A 19,049-nucleotide genomic window follows, 5' to 3' on the forward strand; every position below is an offset into this window, starting at 1 on the left:
GTGACAGAATGGACGCCTCGCTGTCCAGCTCCACAGTGGATATCAACTTTCCTCGTAATCTGCTCACACTGTCCTTAGACTGCTCGTGGGAAGAGTTCCAAACATGCGTGCTTAACTCGTTTATTAAATCACCAGATGCATTCATTGAAACGGACAAAAATAAAGTTCTTAAATAATTTTTACATTGTAGGTGACACTATTATCTTATGTTGCATGACAAAACCGTGTGGGAGTTGTGGCTGACAGGCGCCAAGCTACCAAAACCAAACCAAGTTATAGCTTTATAGTGTATATAGCAGTTAAACCTGTAGTTATGACATTACACACCTATAAACATTTTACATTAGTATAAAATTCCCTTTTTGTACAAAGGCAGCAGGGGGCACTGTGGATAACACATGTAGACCTCCTGCTGAGGCACTTGCTTAAACACTGCATTACTACACACACCACCCCCCCTCCCCCCAACAAAAAAAAATAATAAATAACAGGTTGTCTCTTAGTTTTTTGCCATTCTAGCAAGTTATTTGTGCACCTAGTCGATGAATGGAGCTGCTCACTTTCTCAGGAGCGACTGCCCCCCCCCCCCCCCCCACGTCTGCCTGAGGAGCGCCGATTAAATCCCCCAAACACGACGTCCGGTCCCTTCACCTCCGCATCCCGCCGGCCTGTACTCCGTGAACCATGAATGCAGCACTTGGAATGTTTTCTTCTCCAGAGACGTTCCCTGCCTAAACCCCCCCCCCCCCCCCTCCCCCGTCGGCATTTCCATGGCAGGCCAGTGCAGCGTCAAAATTCACGTACTGTTTAAATCCCTGCTGTTGCAGCCGCGCCTCTGATCCTGATCGTCTGCCAGCCGCCCTGCTTGAACAATATACCATTCTGTGTTAAAATGTATAACATCTTACCATTTCATGTGACCCCGCCCCCCCATTTCCCATGAGGCTTTGCTGGTATATACATGTGATTGGTATAGGACTGTCAGTCCAATAGCTGGGTGGCTGGATTAGTTGGAAGTCGGTACTAATGTACTGAAGTTCCCGGGTTCAGATTTTGGGCTGGCAGAGTTTGAAATGTGCCATTTGACTCACCTATATGTTTCTTTGGCCCATATGCTCAATTTATTAGTTACAGAAGTGCTGTGTGAAGTGGATTCATACTACAGTTAATGTGATATGATGATGGAATTCCTCCTGGAAGCTGGGCCCTTGCTCAGCGCTCATTTATGCCCCAGCGGTGGCTCGGGAAGGTCCTCCTGCAGAACTAGGCGCGACAGCAAGGCTTGAGTGCAGAGGTGAAGGGGCGTCGCTTGCAGTCACCCATAGATGCAGCTGGCGCTGCGCTTTCTGTCCCGATGGGGACTGTGAAGACGAGCCTCGTTCTCCTCCTGTAATGGCGTCTCCTAACCAATGGACCCGGCCACTGGCCATATTCATAGGAGGGTAAGCAGCTTAAGAGGCGGGGATGGAGTGGCCGGTGCAGAAGCAGTGCCGGGCCAAGGAGAGCCCTGGCCCCTCCCCTCCCACATCTGATTGGTCCATAAGTGCTTTGTGCGATGCTGCATTGTTTTCCTCTGGTATAAACCCCACCCCCAAAAGGCCAACAGGAGGCAGGTCCTTTGCAGGGCTGTTAGTGTTTCACCAGGGGGCTGAGGTCACTCTGGTGACTCTTTAGCTTCTTCTTGAAGAGAGAGATGGTGGATGGTCGGTACAGGATGACCCAGGGGTCGCTGGCTGTGTTCTGAGCACAGGTCTCTGCTACGGCAAGGTCGGGGTAGGATGAGGACCTACGGAGAGAAACGAGAGTATGGCAAGCGGCTCCAGACTCAGAGAGACTGCGCCGCTTGCGGTCCCGTCTACGCGGGCTGACGGCCATCGGGGGCGGAAGTAATCTCACCTCTCGGCCATGTGCAGCAAGAATTTCGCCACCGTCGCTATGACGACCAGGGTCAGGAGCGCTGCCATGGCATACATGGTCCACGCTGTGATAGGACGAGATGAAGGTGAAGATGATGATTACAATTATTGAGAGGAAGCAGGAGACATTAAAGCAGGTGATAGAGATGACGAAAGGGTGAGAGAGAGACAAACTGCCACCCTGTACTGTTTACCCTGCAAACATCTTCATTTTAGAAACAGAACATGTACCAAACTATAACTGCAATTTTAGCAAACACTAACCCAGGGCTATTCAAATCAGGGGCAGCACTGATTCTCCAGCCTTCCTTTACCTGTCAGTCAGGTGTGAAACCTCTGCGGCCAATCAGAATTGGTAATTATTAAACTAATTACGTGGGAGAACTGAAAACAAGGCCTGGATTTGGGATTGAGGTCCAGATTTGAAGAGCGTTGCACTAACCCAAAGTCGGGGGGGGAGGGTGAGCATCTTAAAGATGTTTTTCAAAGGAGGCAACTGCTTAAAATCTGCATGGCTTTGTCAGGGGGCATGGAACTGTGAGCAGGCACCTGGGATGTTGCGGTCCACCTCGCCCGGCGTGGAGGTGATGACGTAGACCACCTGGTTGGAGCGGCCGCTCAGGCTAGCGTTGGAGCGCTCTGTGGTGCTCTCAGACTCCTGCTCCGGGTCGGCTGCGCTAGTGTCCTCCTCTTCCTCCTCCTCCTCCTCCTCATGATCCAGCGGACCGTGTCCTGGTCTTGGCAGCGCTAACACACACACACACACACACACGGGTACAGAGCAAAGGGATGGTGAAGATGACAAACGTAAAAAGGAGGAGTGTCTACCCATCCTGGGGAGCACTCTTTTCACCCTTCTGTGCAGCAGGCTGGGGACGGACTGTCTCCCGCTAGCATTTCTGAGAGACACTGGGCTGTTTTCCTCAGACTCCTTTATCATTTCAGACTGTAACATGCACTTCTTGGATCTGCCAAAGCACAGATGTTGTTTATAAGGAGTGAGGCTTGAGAAGGGAGGGATTTTCTTTTAGATGTCTGCAAAGCATTTGCTGGTGGCAGGCTCACATCTGCAGGGAGGCCCGGGCACAGTGAAGACGCACAGGGGGCCATGGAGCGAGGCTGGGCATAACTAATGGGCCACAACGGGGACCTGAGGGATATGATTGGGTTCCTTTGCATGGTGGGTCTGTTCTAGTGCTGCAGGGATGTTCTCCACATGCTTGAACTCTTCTCAGTAAGGACTTGTGGCTGATAGCTGTTGTGTAGTGGTGGGATTTCTTTCCATGACTCTCATTGGACGCTTTCCTGGTTCTCGTTGGGTTAAACCAGCCAATGATTTGACAGCACGTGGAATTCCCATCCACCATGTGAGTCCCTCACATCACTACTTTTCTGTTTAAGGTTATTGCCTGGGAGGGAGTTGGCAACCAGATGGCCCCCAGAGTTCACCCCCTCCCCATATAACTGCTGTTAGGAGTTAATATCTCCTCTGATACTACTTTCTAACTCTTTTCTAGTCTTTTAAGAATGTCATATGTTTGTGATGCTGTTCTTAATTTGTGCCACAGTCCACTTGTGTGTAACCAAAGCAAGCTGTCTCACCTTGGTACTGCACAGCAAAGCCTCGGGCCTGCTCAGCTCTGTCCGAGTAGAAGTAAAGAATGACAAAGTCGGCGCTGATGTTGGTGGTGTCCCTCGGTGGGTTTCCGGTGTCAAAGCGGGCCACCACTTGGTTGGTGTAGCCATCCAGCATCTCAACCATGTCCGTCCGGTCCGCGACATCGAAGAGGGCAAAGTCAAAGAGGATGGCCTCTGCTCCTGGCACCTGGATGGTCCAGTAGCAGGCACGACCTGGCTGGTAGTGGTCAGGGAAGTCCGGAGAGTACAGAACCGCTGATGGGGAGGTGTAGTTCCCGCCACAGGAACCTACACGTGCTGCAAGGCAAAGGATACATCACCAATACTAATGTAGCTGCGTCTCCAGATGCTCATGGGAGTTTTACAAAAATGTTCCGTGGGCAGAATGAAAAACGATTGGTTCATAGTGATAACCAATCAGTTTACAGAGGAGGTAGGTCCAAGCAACTAGAGGAGGCTTGCCCAAGACATCTGATTGGTTGGTCCTGCCTCCTCTATAATCTGATTGGTTTGGTGTCTGAACCAATCATTTTTCGTTCTGCCCTCAGAAGACTTTTGGAGAGTAAAATTCCCATGAGATCTCCAGACACAATACCTACTCCGAGATGTAAAAACGGGGTCTGGGCTGGGGCTGCAAATGGTTGGCTGGGGTCGGTGGGCTTTTGGCGGGGTGGGCACCATGCACTCACTGTCGAAGATGAGGATGCGGCCGTCCCCCCCACACGGCTGGGTGTGGTCTCCGAAGCACACGTGGTTGCACTCGGTGCTGGGCATCTCCTCGTGGAGGCTGTAGTCGAGGTGGTCGCCACAGAAACAGGCATATCCGGCCTCCATGCCAGCCAGCTGCAGACCACACAAAAGCGGCAGGTGTCAGGTGACGCAAGTTCCGCAGATTGCTTACTGCTAACTGCCCCTGGTTCCCTATAAAGTCTTTTGATCCCCCCCCCCTTCTCCCATGTCACAAGCTTGATTTTAGTTTCACTTCTTCCCAAAACAATATTTTCTTTTTGTCAGTTTATCGGTCCCCGCCCACATTATCCATTATGCATGAATGTGCAGCTTTAGCAGAGTACAGCACAATATATTACACTGTCCTGTGAAATGGTACAATATCTGTATTTTAGTGCTGATATCGAGTCACTTGATGCGTATGTAACCACAAAGTTGGCTTTTCATTTTTATGTTCATAGAACATAATGTAAATGTAAAAAAAGCTGTGCCAGGGTCCTGAGGTGACATTACCTTGTACCTCTGTGCCCTACAGTAGCTGATGCAGCCAGGGATGGTCAGCCTGTTGGAGGTCTCGGTGCTGCCCGTCAGGGTGGGCGGGTCCCCGTTGTCCTTAAAGCAGCCAAAGTTTCCAGGCACTGCGTATTAAAGAAGGCGGGAACGGTGGACGGATAAACACCACAGAGTGATGGTCCCCCTTATGACGTCAGATGAGCGGGAAACGGCACGGCACCTTCCTGCAAACGAGGTTACGCCCTGGGAGGGATCCAGACGTCGTGTGACCCTACTGGGATCTGCTTAGCGCACACGTGCAGAGCTCTGTCAACATGATCAGAACGGCAGCCAAGTGAAAACTGCTAATCTGCTAATAGACAGAGATTTTCGAGTGGGAAGGCTATGCGGCTCGGTCATCAGCTCCCGCTAAAGCAGAGAGTCTGTTACAAAGCCAAAGTATACAGTATATAACTTCAATATAAGCAAGATAAAGACCTCCAACAGTTGGGCCGGGTCTACACACATCAAAAATCTTTGTCTCCGGGTAATTTGCATCAGGACTTCCAACAACCGCGGTCTAGCGTCAGCGTCGGCATGGAGACGTATTTTCCCGTACGATGCAAATTGCATCCCGTTTGTGCTTGCTCTCGCTTTAAAGTTTATCAATGCAAAACACAAGGGGTGTTTTACAAAGAGGCTCCGGAACGTTCCTTTGAAGTATAAGCTTCTGCATCCTTCTGCTCCCCCCACCTCCGTTATTAATGTACCACAGAGTCTATTAGAGCCTCCTGACCTCACCATCGAATTTTTTCAGCTGTGCTTTCTAAGGCTGTCTTTACCCAAACATTTTTTTTTAAACGTAGTTGGATGTTTATTGCAGCAAGATGCGCGTACACATGTCGTTCAAAGACTCCACCAGCAACGGGACGAACGCTTTAAAACCCAAAGGTGTTATTATTACTGTGCGCTGTCTTTACGCACTGCTGAGCACCAGTTCAACCAAGTGGGAAGTGGGTTATCCTACATAATGATTAACAGCCCATAATAATTCCTCCCACCGTGGGCTTCAAAGTCTCCTTGCTTCTAGTAGCTTTTTTTTCTTGGGATTTTAACTGTCTGTTAGCTGTAACGTGGTCTGTGTCTTTGTCCTCTTTGTGGTTCTTCTGCGTAACAGAACCCCACCTGGATCCGGGGCCCAAGTCATTTCAGGGTGCTTCTCCGGAGGGGAGGTGGGGAGGGGGGGGGCGCCTGGAGCTGACAGGTGAATTCCTTGGGGGGGGTGGGCAACACTCAGGTGGGTTTCCCTGTAGGCATGCTGTGCAGGTGTGCGCAGACCACTTCAATAACATTTATGGAGCATTTTCAAAGGGGGGGGGGGGGGAGTTCCTCCAGGGCTCGACCAGCACTAAAGGATGTTAACATTGTTACCGCCGGAGATGGAGAATGACAGGTGAGTGGTGACAGGACTGTCCCTATTACATTCTTTGGTAGCAGTCCACTCTTAGGAATACCTTTGGTGCCATTGACCACCTGCTTTGCTTACAGCTAATACTAAGCAGATAAACACCGACCGTATTTGAGTCTAAGCCATACCATGTCACACATGGTTAAAGGCGACACCCTTCGAGGTGTAGGCGGATTTCAAAGCATAGCGCAAATAGCCATCCCTGCCTCTGCCTCAGGCTTCAGGAAAATTACTGCAACCGCTTCTCTGAAAGAGGGGGTCAAGAGAAAGGAGGGTGGCAGGAGTACAATGAGAGCGGCGGGAGAGACCGCAGCCAGCCGACCCGGACCGGGGAAACTGCAGTCACCTCTGGGTCACAAGGCGGAGATCGCAGAAGAAGGGAAAGATATGGGTTTGGGGGTAAAAACCCCATCTGGAGCAAACAGGCACCTCCACACCAGACTGTTCCCATCTGACAGGCTGATACTATGCAGTTGTAAATGTCTGCAGTTTCTCTGAACATGGTCTTCCTCAAAAATAGCATTCAGAACTCGAAGCCCCAACCCCACCCCACAAGAGGGGTAGTTTTTATCCAGGACTGGGGGCGGAGCTGCTGGTTAAAGTTCATCATTCGTCGGACAACAGACTATTGTTCACTGGAACACTCTGGTCCAGACCCATACCACTGAGATTCCAATAACACAGAGCCTAGACTGGAAGGGTGTAGGAATCACCTTATGGACCAAAAAGAGAGTGTCCACAAAATAAATACATGGAAATGTCTAGTCAACCACTACGGTGATGGACTTGCCGAATGTGGATGCATTAATTAAGACACGTAAGAATCTACACTCCCATGTGTCCTTTAGCTCACCCTAAAGTCCTCTTCACCCAATAGTATGAGCTGCAATGGGGCTGGACTCCAAGCTTCAAATGACCAAACTAAGCCTTGACCAACAATTTGACTCACTCTCACAGGTGGTAATCTGGCAGTACTTCCAGTAGACTCCATCCTCATTATCTGCAATGTAACACCACGGCCCCACGTCGCCATCGGGGTTCCTGAAGAGATAGAGCAGAGCGTCATTACAACAGGACACCTCCTCAGCTCGACATCAGCATGAGCCACTCTGATTAGCGATGCTGGACTTACTGGTCAGTACATCCGGAATCCCCTCAGGAACCTTCTATCAAAAAAAAACTCAAGGCAACAATTTAGACTAAGGAACCTGTCAGTAATGTTTTCCCAGGTTGAAGAGTCTGCTAGTGTTGTTGTTCAGGGTCTGAACATGCAGGCAGCAAAGGATTTGGATATTGAACATGTCCTCACTTCACTTGCTAGAAGAAAAGGTAGCAGAACAGCAATAATTTATTTAACCTTTATTGTCCCTCATGGGGAAATTCTTTTTATGCCTCCATCAACTTGCTCTTTGTAGAACAAGCTGTCTGTGAAGGGCAGCCACCTGTTGGGGCGCCCAGGGAGCTGGGGGGTTAAGGGCCTTGCTCAAGGACCCATAGACATGCTGAGGCTGGGTTTGAACTGGCGACCTTGTGATTACAAGCACACAGGCTTAGTCCACTGAGCCACACGCTGCCCCCATTGATAGCAATAAAAGGCCTTTATAGATATTGTCATCCTTTGGGTCTCCCTCTACTGATTTTTTTCTCGTAAAGGCAGCAGGTCTCAATTCTTCTGGAACATTTTGCTCCTTCACTCATTCACCAAGAACAAATAATCGAAGTAGGAACGCAGACCTGAAGTTTGACTAATATTCACACTCGGTATTCATGTGAATGAAAAAAGCTTAATTCTGTACTACTGATGGGGAGTAACCTCGTGCTTTTACCTGCAGTAGTTGTGTGGGCCCAAGCCCCGTTCTCCGTTGGGGAACTTGACGCTGTTGTAGGGGTGCTGGAGAGTCTCGTTCCAGTAGAGGCACTGCAGACCATTGTGGAGGCTAGTCTGGTTCTGCTGGCCCCTGTAGTCCTCACCGTTGGCCGTGTAGCACTCTGGAACACAGGAGAATCCCTTTATAGTACCATTTCTAAGCAAAGCCTCAGGCCAGGACAAGGAGGCCATCCCTTCGTCGTCTGTCACTAGTCAACTGCATGGATCTTGATGCATGTTTTGCAGTTAGCAACATTTAGAAGACCCATGCCTTCTCCTTTCGAAATTTTAGAAGAAGCATTCTCCTAAAAACCATACTGGAACTGGAATATGCAAACTGAATCGTTTGAGATCGGTTTTGCAGACGATTCCACAAGTGCAGAGCAGATACTTCTATTGACTTGGTCGTCTCAAAACGGAAAAAGGAAATGAAAGGAGACCAGGCCCAAAAGCAGCCTGTCAAGTCCAATTATGCCAGCTGGGGCACCTCCAAAGAAAATCAGGCATTGTGTCCATTTTGCCCTTTTTTTGGGCACTTGGTTTAGAGACTCTGGCACCCAGAAGGATTCTGCGGCTAACCATGCCACGGAGGGGAGGCGGTGGCCGAACGGGAAGAGCAGAGCTGTGAAAACACATCAGGGCCCCAGGAGCAAATGCAACCTCAGAAATCCATCCATTTTCATCAGAAAAACATGAACGGCACAGAACCAAGGAAGGCATCATTATACCAAGCATGAACTATTCGTGCCATTCTACTGGACAGCCATCTCCCATGCCTCACCTACACAGAGTGAGACTGGTTTAACAGTTAAAGATCAAGACCTGTCCCCTATTGGTTCACCCCCAAGACAGGCCCTGGCATAGCTTGGTACTTCAGGAACAAATCTAACATGTGAAAAGGTTTTTTCCACACAAGTAAGGAGGGAAAGAACCCTAAATGCAAGTTACCCACATGTTACATACTGGAGACATTTAGATTATCTGTGGACCAGATTAACCTGTATGAAAGGGTACATAGAACCCAGGTAAATAGAACCCAGTCAGCTGGAATTGAATGGTAACGGAACAATAAATAAACTTCAATAAAGATGATTCACCTATGAGAACTTGCATGGAGAACCTAGCCCATGTGTATAGAGGACTTCCTCCAAGTTTTGTGCCATGCTATTAACTTGCAGCTCCCTTGCCTAAGATGCTCCAAGATACCTGCTCTTCATGGCCAACATCAACCTCAAGCTGCTCTTCTGCCAAGGAGGCCCAACAATTCACTGGGTAAGAACGGAGGCTGTGGGGGAAAGTCAGAAGATCTCAGAAATGGCTCAATGCCAACGGTGCCCTGGGAATGGGCACGGATGTCACAGGGGGCCGCAAATGCGGAAAGCCCCCCCCTCGCCTATGGTTTGTTGGCATGAGTGGAATGTTAATTATCTGTGGGGGGGGGGGGGGGGCATCAGTGGGTGAACACTTTACTGGAAATATTCAACAGCAGAAAAGCAGATGAAGTGAATCGGGGGCATAATGATGAAAAGGCTGTGGTGTATGAAACAAATGAACGCTTAAAAAATATAAGAAAAATCAACATGAAAATCAGCATAAGGCCTATCAAGGGAGCATGAGACACAAAATAAACGTTTTTCTGGAGCCCTGTGGTTTTTTTTTCTTCTAAAATATCCATGAAAACAACCACAGTAATTTGAAAAAGGAGGAAAATATTTAATAAAAAGAAAAATCTTTACGGCTGTATTGGAGAAACCAAAACACTTTGCTAACATCTCAGCCTGCGATAAAGGAACCATCTCCTACGATCTCACATGTTTGGAACTCATACAAATATTTTAAAAACAGACACACAGCTGTGCAAGGGCGCTTAGACGCATATGTGTTTAACGACACGTGTACCTAAGCGTGGGCCCTCCTTATGATCCAATCAGAGCATGTCATTCTGCTTCTGGCAGGAATATAAAAGTGCTTTTTTATAGGCACAGGGCTACAAAGTCATCTAATCATCCCAATTCAGGCAAAAGGTAGAGAAGCTCCAACTCCATTGCTGGTCAAGTTCTCCTAATTAAATTTGGTGCGTGGCCAAGACTGAGCTTTAATGCGTTTCTTCTGTTGGGCTCTGTTATAAGTTATCGTCCAAATTACTCTATCAAAGTGAAGAATGGAGGTCAAAGGACAACATATTCAAAGCAGAGTCAGAGAGCATGTCAGCACGGCATGTGTTTCATATCTCCTGAAATAGGAAAATATGGTACAGTATTTTACTTGCTCATGAGAGTTTTACTTGCACAAATAATGTTCTGAGGGCAGAACAAAAAAATGACTGGTTCAGAGAGATAATCAGAATGTAGAGGAGGTTCCATGTTCCAACTCCTCTAGTTGCTTGGACCCACCTCCTCTACAATCTGATTAGTTATCTCTCTGGACCAATCGTTTTTTTTTTTTTCTGCCCTCAGAATATTTTTGTGTAAGTGAAACTCCCATGATTATTTTTCTTTTTAAAATTAACCAGGGTTCTTCACCCATCATTCTGGTCTTGGTTCAAGTCCTGGTGGACTCCAGCGTGTGCCATCCATCCGTGTTCCTGGTCACAAACACCAGAACCAATTATTTGTATTTCAGAGCAGCTTGAGTTTAACAATCATATTGGCCTCCCCCAGTACCACCTCTAAGAGCTTCAGACCTCAGGCCCAAAAGTGAAGACCCATTGAGCTTGTTAAGTTTAGGTGGTTTTGGTCAGAGTGTGCAGCCAAACCCTACTGGTCTCTGGTGCCCTTTGTGCCTGTTGGGTTAGCTTGTGCATTCTGGGTCCAGTGCTGGCACCAAAGCAAACTCCCAGTTCCTAAGATTGCACAATTACAGGGTTGCATAAAGACTTAAATGGACGACTGACTTAACAGGCTAAGAAAGGGACCTTAATGCGTATTTGGACGACCGTCCACCAAGCTCTGAAACAACATTCAAAAACACACACGAGCCATTCAAAAATATAGAATGAAATTACTGTAAGCAACTACAAAAATACACATTTGTGGTCAGGAGCATTTTCTCAGAAGGATACTGTAATGTCAGCCACAACCGACGAAACATTTAAAAAGGAAGAACGTCGTCTTTGAAAGGTCTTCAAAAGGCAAAGTCACGTGAGAGGCAAGTGGCCGGTCTGCCTAGTGAAGCTAGTTCCTGCCTGTTCAAGATGGCGTCTGTCTGAAAGGTTGACCTCAGGCCCAGCACATTTCCATCAGGAAACCCCGACAACCGTCTCATTCTCATTCTAAATAAAGGCATTGTGAAGCGTCACTGCTCCCCCACACACGCGTACGTACATAACCCACAAACACGCATGCAGGAAGACGGACAAGAAGGCTGCTCTTTCATGAAGCGCTACAAATGAACCAAGAACCATAATTAGCTTGAATTATGAATTTCTTTTTGGTTGTCTTGCTGCATTTTTATTTGTTTTTTCCTGCTGTGACTGCAAGGCTGAATGGCACAGCTGAAACTTGGAAGGTTAGGATTGCCCCAGAGGCTAATAGTTGTACCTTTGAACAGGGAACTTTACCCCAGCAGTTGCAGTACAAAGAAAGTCTCTGTACTACAATTAGAGGTCTAAATAGTTGCACTTGCAGGCTTGTCTGTCAGAGTATTGTCTGTGATGCCCTCACTGTCGTCGTATCTTGTTTTCATGCTGAGTCGGACCAAGTGTGCCAAGACAAACTCCATGATTACAGTAAATCCAATTCCGACTGTGAACAGCTTGAGCCGTGAAAAATCTGTAAGAGTTGGAAGCGTTAAAAAAAGAAGCCAAACCTTTCATTAGAATCAGCCACCCAAACAGTCTAATTACCTTATATACTTTTTATCATCCTGCCCTTCTGATGCGTTTCTCAGACATCAGTCACCATCTCGGCTACATTAAAGCAAGTGACTAGCTGGTTCATACCTAAATAACAGGACAGGTAACTCATGGAAACAGATCACTGAGGTGACACCAGTGGGGGGAGTTCATTTGAACTGGGTTATAACAAACCCACGTATAAGATATTTCTCTGCAAAAGCCCGCCAAGACAACAGACCTACAAAACATACAGCCCTTGCAGTACCCTCCATTGCCAGAGATGGCACCTCAAAGTGTCTGGGGTAATCATTTGCTCCTGAAGCCACATAGTGGTTTTGGTCTAGGAATGAAGCCTAGGAATGGAGGGTGGGGAAAGACGAGAAGAAGAAAAAACAGAACAGCTTCCCTTTATTTAGAGAGCTTGTCATTTTTTCCACGGTGCTGGCAGGATGACAGGCCAATGGGACGATTTAGGTACCATAAGGAGTTACATGCCACAGACGGGTATCGTATCAATGTGCCTTTGGGAGCCCCCGTCTGTGGTTCTGCTAAACCTGTGTACCGTGAAGCATTTACAAAGGAATAAGTGGGAGAGACGTGAGCAGTTATCCCACAGCCTGTCAACCTTTTATTTGTACACAGATGACATGGAGGAAACAGAAGACCTTTACTATGATGAACTGATCTGGTTGGCATTCACGTCTGTGCCCACCCAGTCCTTTGAGGAAGAGGTTACGCTGTACAGCACAGAACGAGGGCACTGGGCGAGCCAGCAGGTCCTGTCATGTCTTCATCTCCACAATAAAAACTATTTTTTGCACACGCTCTTCCATGCCCTTTGCCTCTTCTCCATACAGTTTCTGGAAGTTTCTGAAAAAAAACTTTCTGACGGCGTAAAATCTGTAACGAAGGCAACTGGTTTGGTAAATAAAGTCCATGCAACCCCAGCCTAAGCAACCAGTTACCCGTTTGTATTCGGGAAGTTCCTGAAGTTCCCCTGGGGTGAATTTTAGCCTTTGATGTCTATCAACCATCATGAGCCAGAACAAACTTCTGTCTTAATCCATGGGCCATGAAGACTGAAGTGCCCGCTTGCCAAAACCCGGTCCTGCAAGTCAGGCGCCAGACGCCATGACAACAGGCCCAGAATGATGTGTTTCTCCTGCCAACGCGTCATTGGGGAAAAGCCGTCGGAGCTCCTCGATCTACGCCAAGAGTTTCAAGCACCGCATACGTCTGTCAAGCAGGCATCTACATCCTCCGATCCTGCAATAAATCTTCACCCTTCTAATTTAGTGAACCAAGGATGGGCCGGAAAGGACCTTACCATAAAATACTCACTTCTTAGAAATCAATAATTAAATTCTCCAAGTAAATATAAATAAGAATAGCTGAAATCATCATGACACAGAATGACAGATGACATCTTCCAGTGAGGCCAGAATGAACCCCTATAACAAAAACACTTAGTCTCTGATCGCATCTGAGTGCAGAGACAGTGGGAGGATGTTTGTCTGCCTTCTGTCATGTTCCTGGACTTCTGTAAATTAAGTAAATGCATTCAAGTCCAATATCCATCCCCATCCAGCAACAGATTTGCCTTTCATCACAAATCCAAAATGCAGTTTCTCAGAATGCAACCCCCCCCTCCCTCCCAAGCCAGAACTGTACAGGGTGGCATGTATGCACAACAGCGTTCATTGTGCCCACGCTGTCCACTCCACTGGACGGAACAGAGGACAGAGGGTCAGTCGGTCAAGGGGACTGTAAAGACCAATCCCGTGCTTCACTTGTCCGCGTGTCGTTAGGGCCTGACTTTTTGCATGCTGACTGCCCATGTGCAAGGAATCGAGAGCCTGCTGATCTGGTGGAATATCACTGCCATACATATACACCAACCACGACCATCTGCGTACACAGACAAATACAGTATGTATGCAGAAGTCCGCAAGCATGACCATACGAGCAGCATAACAGCATGCGGACAGGTGAAATACAAACTAGGCTTAATTCCTATCCACAGAGCCAGAGCGCTTGAGTCCACCAGCTAACCTGCTCCTGGTCCACTTTGGAAAGGCTCTAATGACAAGGAGGCCTGGAATGCTGGTCCTTTCGGCGTGCCCTTTGATGTGCGAGCTCAGGCAGCGTCCAGGCCACATCTGGAAAGTTGTTTACCAAGAGCATCTGGCGAGAAGCAAGAAACAAAGCAGTGTTCGCTTGTTTGAAATAAAACCCAGAACATTCTGTGTACGGCCTTGGACGGGCCTCTAATAAGAGACAGAAGCTGAGTTCTCCTTCGCGCCCGGTTCCGGGTAAATGATGTCCCGTCCACAGTCATAAAGATCTGTACTGTCCCATGTATAATCTTGCAAACTAACTACAGCCCCAAATTTCTAACAGACGGTCACCATTACTATCTAGTTGCAGGACACATTGATTTACACGTTACACAGGAACTGAGAACATGAGTTGAATATATATGTATTTTTTAATTCATTTATCTGACAATTTATTCCAAAATGACTTAAAGCAGAGGACAGCGTTACAATTTATGTGTTCTCCCTGGGATTAGAACCCAAACCTTCTTTATCACAATGCTTTACTTGTTTAGCTACAGGAGTATATATATAATTTTTCTCCTGGCAACAATTGTCAGCTGCAGCTGCCTCTACCTGGCACAGAGATCCGAAACCAACTTTTCGGTTAAATAAATTTTCACGCTAATCGTTTCATCATTATGTCATTTTTTCATATTTAATCCAAAACAAAAAAAAAAATTACAATTTGACCAGGATATTTAATTGTTTCCGAAATAAGTCAGTATCCAAATATATGATAGGCTACATAACGATCCAAGCCGTTTAAGGTCCAGAACACTAGCTGCAAAAGCTGGGAATACATTAAAATCCATGATCTGGTTACTGTTTTTTCCAACTGAATGAATTCGTTCACGTAACAATAGAAAGTCCATCATCTAGTCCAATACATTAGAGTGGGCTGGCAGCCAGCAGCCTACACCACTGAATCATCCCGAACATCAAGCTTTTTAAAAGACCTTAAAACGTAATTTGTAAGGCACTATGCACTGTTACAGGTGACCGGACGCATCTTCATTGGTGTCCATCACTTGTACCTAGAGATCCACGCAATGCTAAAAGGGAGCTGGTCCGGGTAGCCAGCGCGGGAGATCGCCGTCCTTCGCCGCGGCTTCTGGTTTCCCGCAGCGATCCGGTCCTCAACAAGTTAACGCTCCACTAACCCAAATAGGAAACACATTTCGCCGTGGCCAAAGCACATAAACTCGTGTCGGCAAACACGTGAGAAATAATTCTGCACTGCGCAACGGATGCTTGTTTAATCACATTAAGAAGTCAAAGTATATTTGGGTACTAGATTGAAAACGGAAAAATATCCCGTAGATACTCATAACATGCAATAAGAGATTCTGCATTTAGGGAGCGGTGGTGTTGGAGGACACTGATTTACAACTTGGAGACTGCCGGTCTGGGAAGGGGACCGGGATACCTTTACATCGTTAGAATGTACTTAACGCTCCATTAAAACATCCGACGGTATAGCTAGTAAAACTGTAAGGTGGTTTGGACAAGCAGGGAAAAAGAAATACAATATCAGTGAAATACAGTATGAACGCTTGCATTAACAATATTTAACAAGCAATTAAGTTAAAAGCAAATATAAAACAAAAAGTAAAAATTCATTTTAAAGTATTGCCTTCGTCAGATCTTCCTGCAGATGAGTCCTACATTACTAATAGGAAGGCATCCAACAGCTTTTTAAACTTTACCGCAAGTGTCAGGTGCCGAGTCACGGATGGACAAATATTGCCTCTTTCTCGACAATAAACGTATAATATCTATGAAGAATAATAGAAAACAACACTGACGGATTCTGCAGCCGAGACGTACTGTCATGGTATATCGTTGATCATTTTTCTAAATAAAGTGAGCGTGTTTAATTAAAGTAAATCAAAACATGCTTTGCAAGATCCAGATAGTAAATGGGCAAGAAAGAAGGTCAATCGACACATTTCGAGACGAATTAAAATTGGTGGGGAAAAAAGAATAGGTGATGTTAAAGTACTTACCTGTGCCTAACTGATAAGAGGTGGCTCTGTAGAAAAACCCAGCAAAAAACAGCACAGACGCTAAAATCGAGTTCATCGCTACGCTTGGAAAAATGAAAAAGGAATGTAGGTTTTTCCTCTCTCCGTCCAAGCAGACAGGAGGTGGATCGCAGGTGACCAGAGCTCGGACTTAAACGCTGAAGGGACGAAGGAGACGCGGCAGCGACCGGTCCTGAGTGCGGCCAGTTCTGCCCCGCTCGCCGCAGATATGAACGCGGACTGGGGCCGTGGTGACAGTGAGATCCGATTTCAGGTCACATGGCAGCAGATCTGCCCAATTGCTTGGACCAGTAAACGTGGGGTGTGTATTGGGATTGGGGGGGGATCATTAGAGCCGCAGAGCTGTCAGCACTACGTATTCGTAAAGCCAGTGCACCCAGCTGCAGAGTACATACCCCGTAGGAGGAACGCCTTTCGTTATGAAACACCAGTGACTTAAAAAATGCAAAGTTAAAAGAAAGCGTAAAGAAATTCTAATTAAGAGGGAAATCCCCCGGTAACGTACCCCGAGGGGCGAATTGTATTGCCCTCCAGTGGGCTGTTAAGGGAATATTATGTTCTATCTATTATTCTGTTTTGCTTTATTATTATATGCGTTGCTCTCTTCTTGAAGTTACATTAAAGTGACATTAGAACGTTTTTAGAGCATTTCGACTATAATCAGTGCAATCGCACAATGCTATTATGTGATTTGTATGAAAGGAGCCTCAATATCCCCTGAAACTTGTCATTTGGAAAATAGTTCTAGTAATATCGTTAAGTTGTCCTAGTGATATCGTTAAACACGTTCTGCCAAATCAACACTTCAGAGCCTGGGTAATGTTTGGGGTAATAAGCACTGTAATTTTATCTTTAACAAGGGAAAGATCACTGACCAGGCTTGCTGGGGGGCAGAGTAACACAGCACCAGAAATGTAGTGCGCCTTCCACACATCAGAGTGCACCTCCTCCATTAGCAGGCCTTGTTATGAAGCCACAATGACAGCGATACCTAATGATCTCTGCCAGATCTGGCCATGGAAAATAAAAACAATTATTAGGCCAAATCCTGCTCATGGCCCTCAACCCAAACACACAGTTTGTTTTTTAATGTTGCTTTCACTTCCTAGACGGGATGAATTATCAAAGTCCTGATGAAATGTTTGGGTGCCCTCTTCCCTCCGCTTTCCCGGCCGTTAAATGGCACGATGACTGTCAGCAGTGACCGAGCTACACAGGAAGCCTAGCAGCTAATGGCAACGAGTTCAAAGAAATTATGCCTGATTAGTGATAGTAGGAACAAAGTCCTCTAAGATCTGAAGGGTTTACGGTCTGAGGTACATATCTTCGATCTTAGCCATTATTTAGGAGCATTTAACAGCTTTTAGCCACCCAGGGATTTTTGATTGGCCCGCCAAATGATTGGCCCGCCTTCCAATAACAAATCTAAGGTAACATCAGTATTTTCCATAACTTGTAGTGTTGCCTTGTTTATTTTATTATTTGTTTTTATTAAATTTTTGTACATTTCGCACGCCAGTGGTTTAGAGACATAAACCTGAACATTGTTGGCTCAGGCACAGGGGTGGGAACCCATTTTGGACTGTGATGGTAAAAACATCCAACGGTATAAATGCATTAAGCCGTTTTGAATTTTACGTAAGCGAAACAAACTAATGATGGATTCTTTTCTTACTTCCAGTGTCCACAGTGAAGGACAATTTATCCTGATTTTGGACGTCTGTCGAGAATTTTCGGAACCAGCTGATGAGGACCTCAGGTAGATTTACGAAATGCACTGAGTCGGTCGCTGATGCTCAGTCATAAAGTGTCAATGTCACAGAAAAGACACACAAAGTGTCGAAAAAACAGGACTGCTAGCGGTGAAAATGGACAATGGCTTTGGCGAGATAAGACATTGAACAAATGAAGCACAGCAGCTGAAGGTTCTGCTAGACTGGATGGCGGCAGTGCCCTTTGTTGCCAGTGTGTTTCCCAGGAAGGCCTATCGTACTGATTGTTTTTCCACCCCCCCCCCCCCAAAACATGGCTCTCATACATCCAAAAAAACATGACACTGCATCCACTGGGTCTCAGGTCAACCAGGGCAGAGAGCACCCCAGCCAAGATGTTACATGGTTACACGTCACGTGGAATTAGTTTGACGTTCCTCCATGTGGTGAGTGTTCTCATTCCGCCAGACTGTCACCAAAGTGGAGCGCTTTTCCCCAAACGCAGAGCTTTGGCCTCCTGCCACGGGAAGACGTCAGCTCTTCCAAAAAACTGCATCGTGACTCATAGCTCCAAAACACACCACCATATGTGCCCCTATACACTCATTGCGCTACCAGACCAGTGAACAAGCATTTCCTGGCATCCTGAGAAGGGATACGGGACACAGGCAGGGAAGAGGGGATGTGAGGCATCGGCCTGAGTCCCTGAAATAGCTCGAAATGCACAGTGAAGTCACACGGCATACAGGCCCCTTCTGCAGTCACTGCCCGCTGTCTGGGTACAGAAACGCGGCAAAAAAAGGCTGCGAAGACTCGCCACACGAGTCACGTCTGCACCGCACCCACAACGCACGTCAGCCGGGCCGTGTGACCCAGTCTTACCTGTTTGTCATCCTCTACCTGAACATGCCTTTCATGGCATTCATGTGCAGGAGCTAATTTGAAACATCAAACAACCCGGGGGGGGGTTGAAAACCTTGACTACGAGCTGCAAATTTTAGAAACTGTATTCCAGTTTAAAGAAGAAGTCCACTTAAAGCCAGTCCATGAGCCACATTAATCCACTCACTATAAAGGGATAGAAGCGATTTTGATGGAAATTCCCCATAGAGAATGCAGCCCATTGCCAAACACAGAACACCAACGAGTGTTTGAGCAGAATTACCGTAATTGCAGTTGAAGCGGCAGGCGGGGGGGGGGGAGGGGTGGGTGGGGGCTATGAGATAAGCACACGTAAACATTACAGCT

The 19,049-nt window shown here is 46.9% G+C and overlaps 1 protein-coding gene across 1 annotated transcript; it reads right to left on the minus strand.

Moving 5' to 3' along the window:
- Window positions 1–106: 106 nt before the first annotated feature.
- LOC111850000 (kremen protein 1-like) lies at window positions 107–18,924 on the minus strand. Its single transcript, XM_023823402.2, has 9 exons — window positions 16,051–18,924; window positions 8,070–8,232; window positions 7,193–7,284; window positions 4,797–4,921; window positions 4,244–4,397; window positions 3,519–3,851; window positions 2,466–2,663; window positions 1,897–1,981; window positions 107–1,786 (listed from the first exon to the last, which is right to left on the minus strand). Exons 1-9 carry the CDS (start codon window positions 16,124–16,126, stop codon window positions 1,630–1,632), a joined length of 1,383 nt encoding a protein of 460 aa, XP_023679170.2. The 5' UTR covers window positions 16,127–18,924; the 3' UTR covers window positions 107–1,629.
- Between the last annotated feature and the right edge of the window lie 125 nt (window positions 18,925–19,049).

This window comes from Paramormyrops kingsleyae, chromosome 7 (genome assembly GCF_048594095.1).
Source record: "Paramormyrops kingsleyae isolate MSU_618 chromosome 7, PKINGS_0.4, whole genome shotgun sequence".
Classification (NCBI taxonomy): domain Eukaryota; kingdom Metazoa; phylum Chordata; class Actinopteri; order Osteoglossiformes; family Mormyridae; genus Paramormyrops; species Paramormyrops kingsleyae.

Coding starts and splice junctions, on each gene's coding strand:
- LOC111850000 (XM_023823402.2), bottom strand. CDS start 16,126: ATGAACTCGATTTTAGCGTCTGTGCTGTTTTTTGCTGGGTTTTTCTAC. Junction 2,664..3,518: donor CTTTGCTGTGCAGTACCAAG/GTGAGACAGCTT, acceptor TGTGTGTGTTAG/CGCTGCCAAGACCAGGACAC. Junction 1,787..1,896: donor TTGCTGCACATGGCCGAGAG/GTGAGATTACTT, acceptor TTCTCTCCGTAG/GTCCTCATCCTACCCCGACC.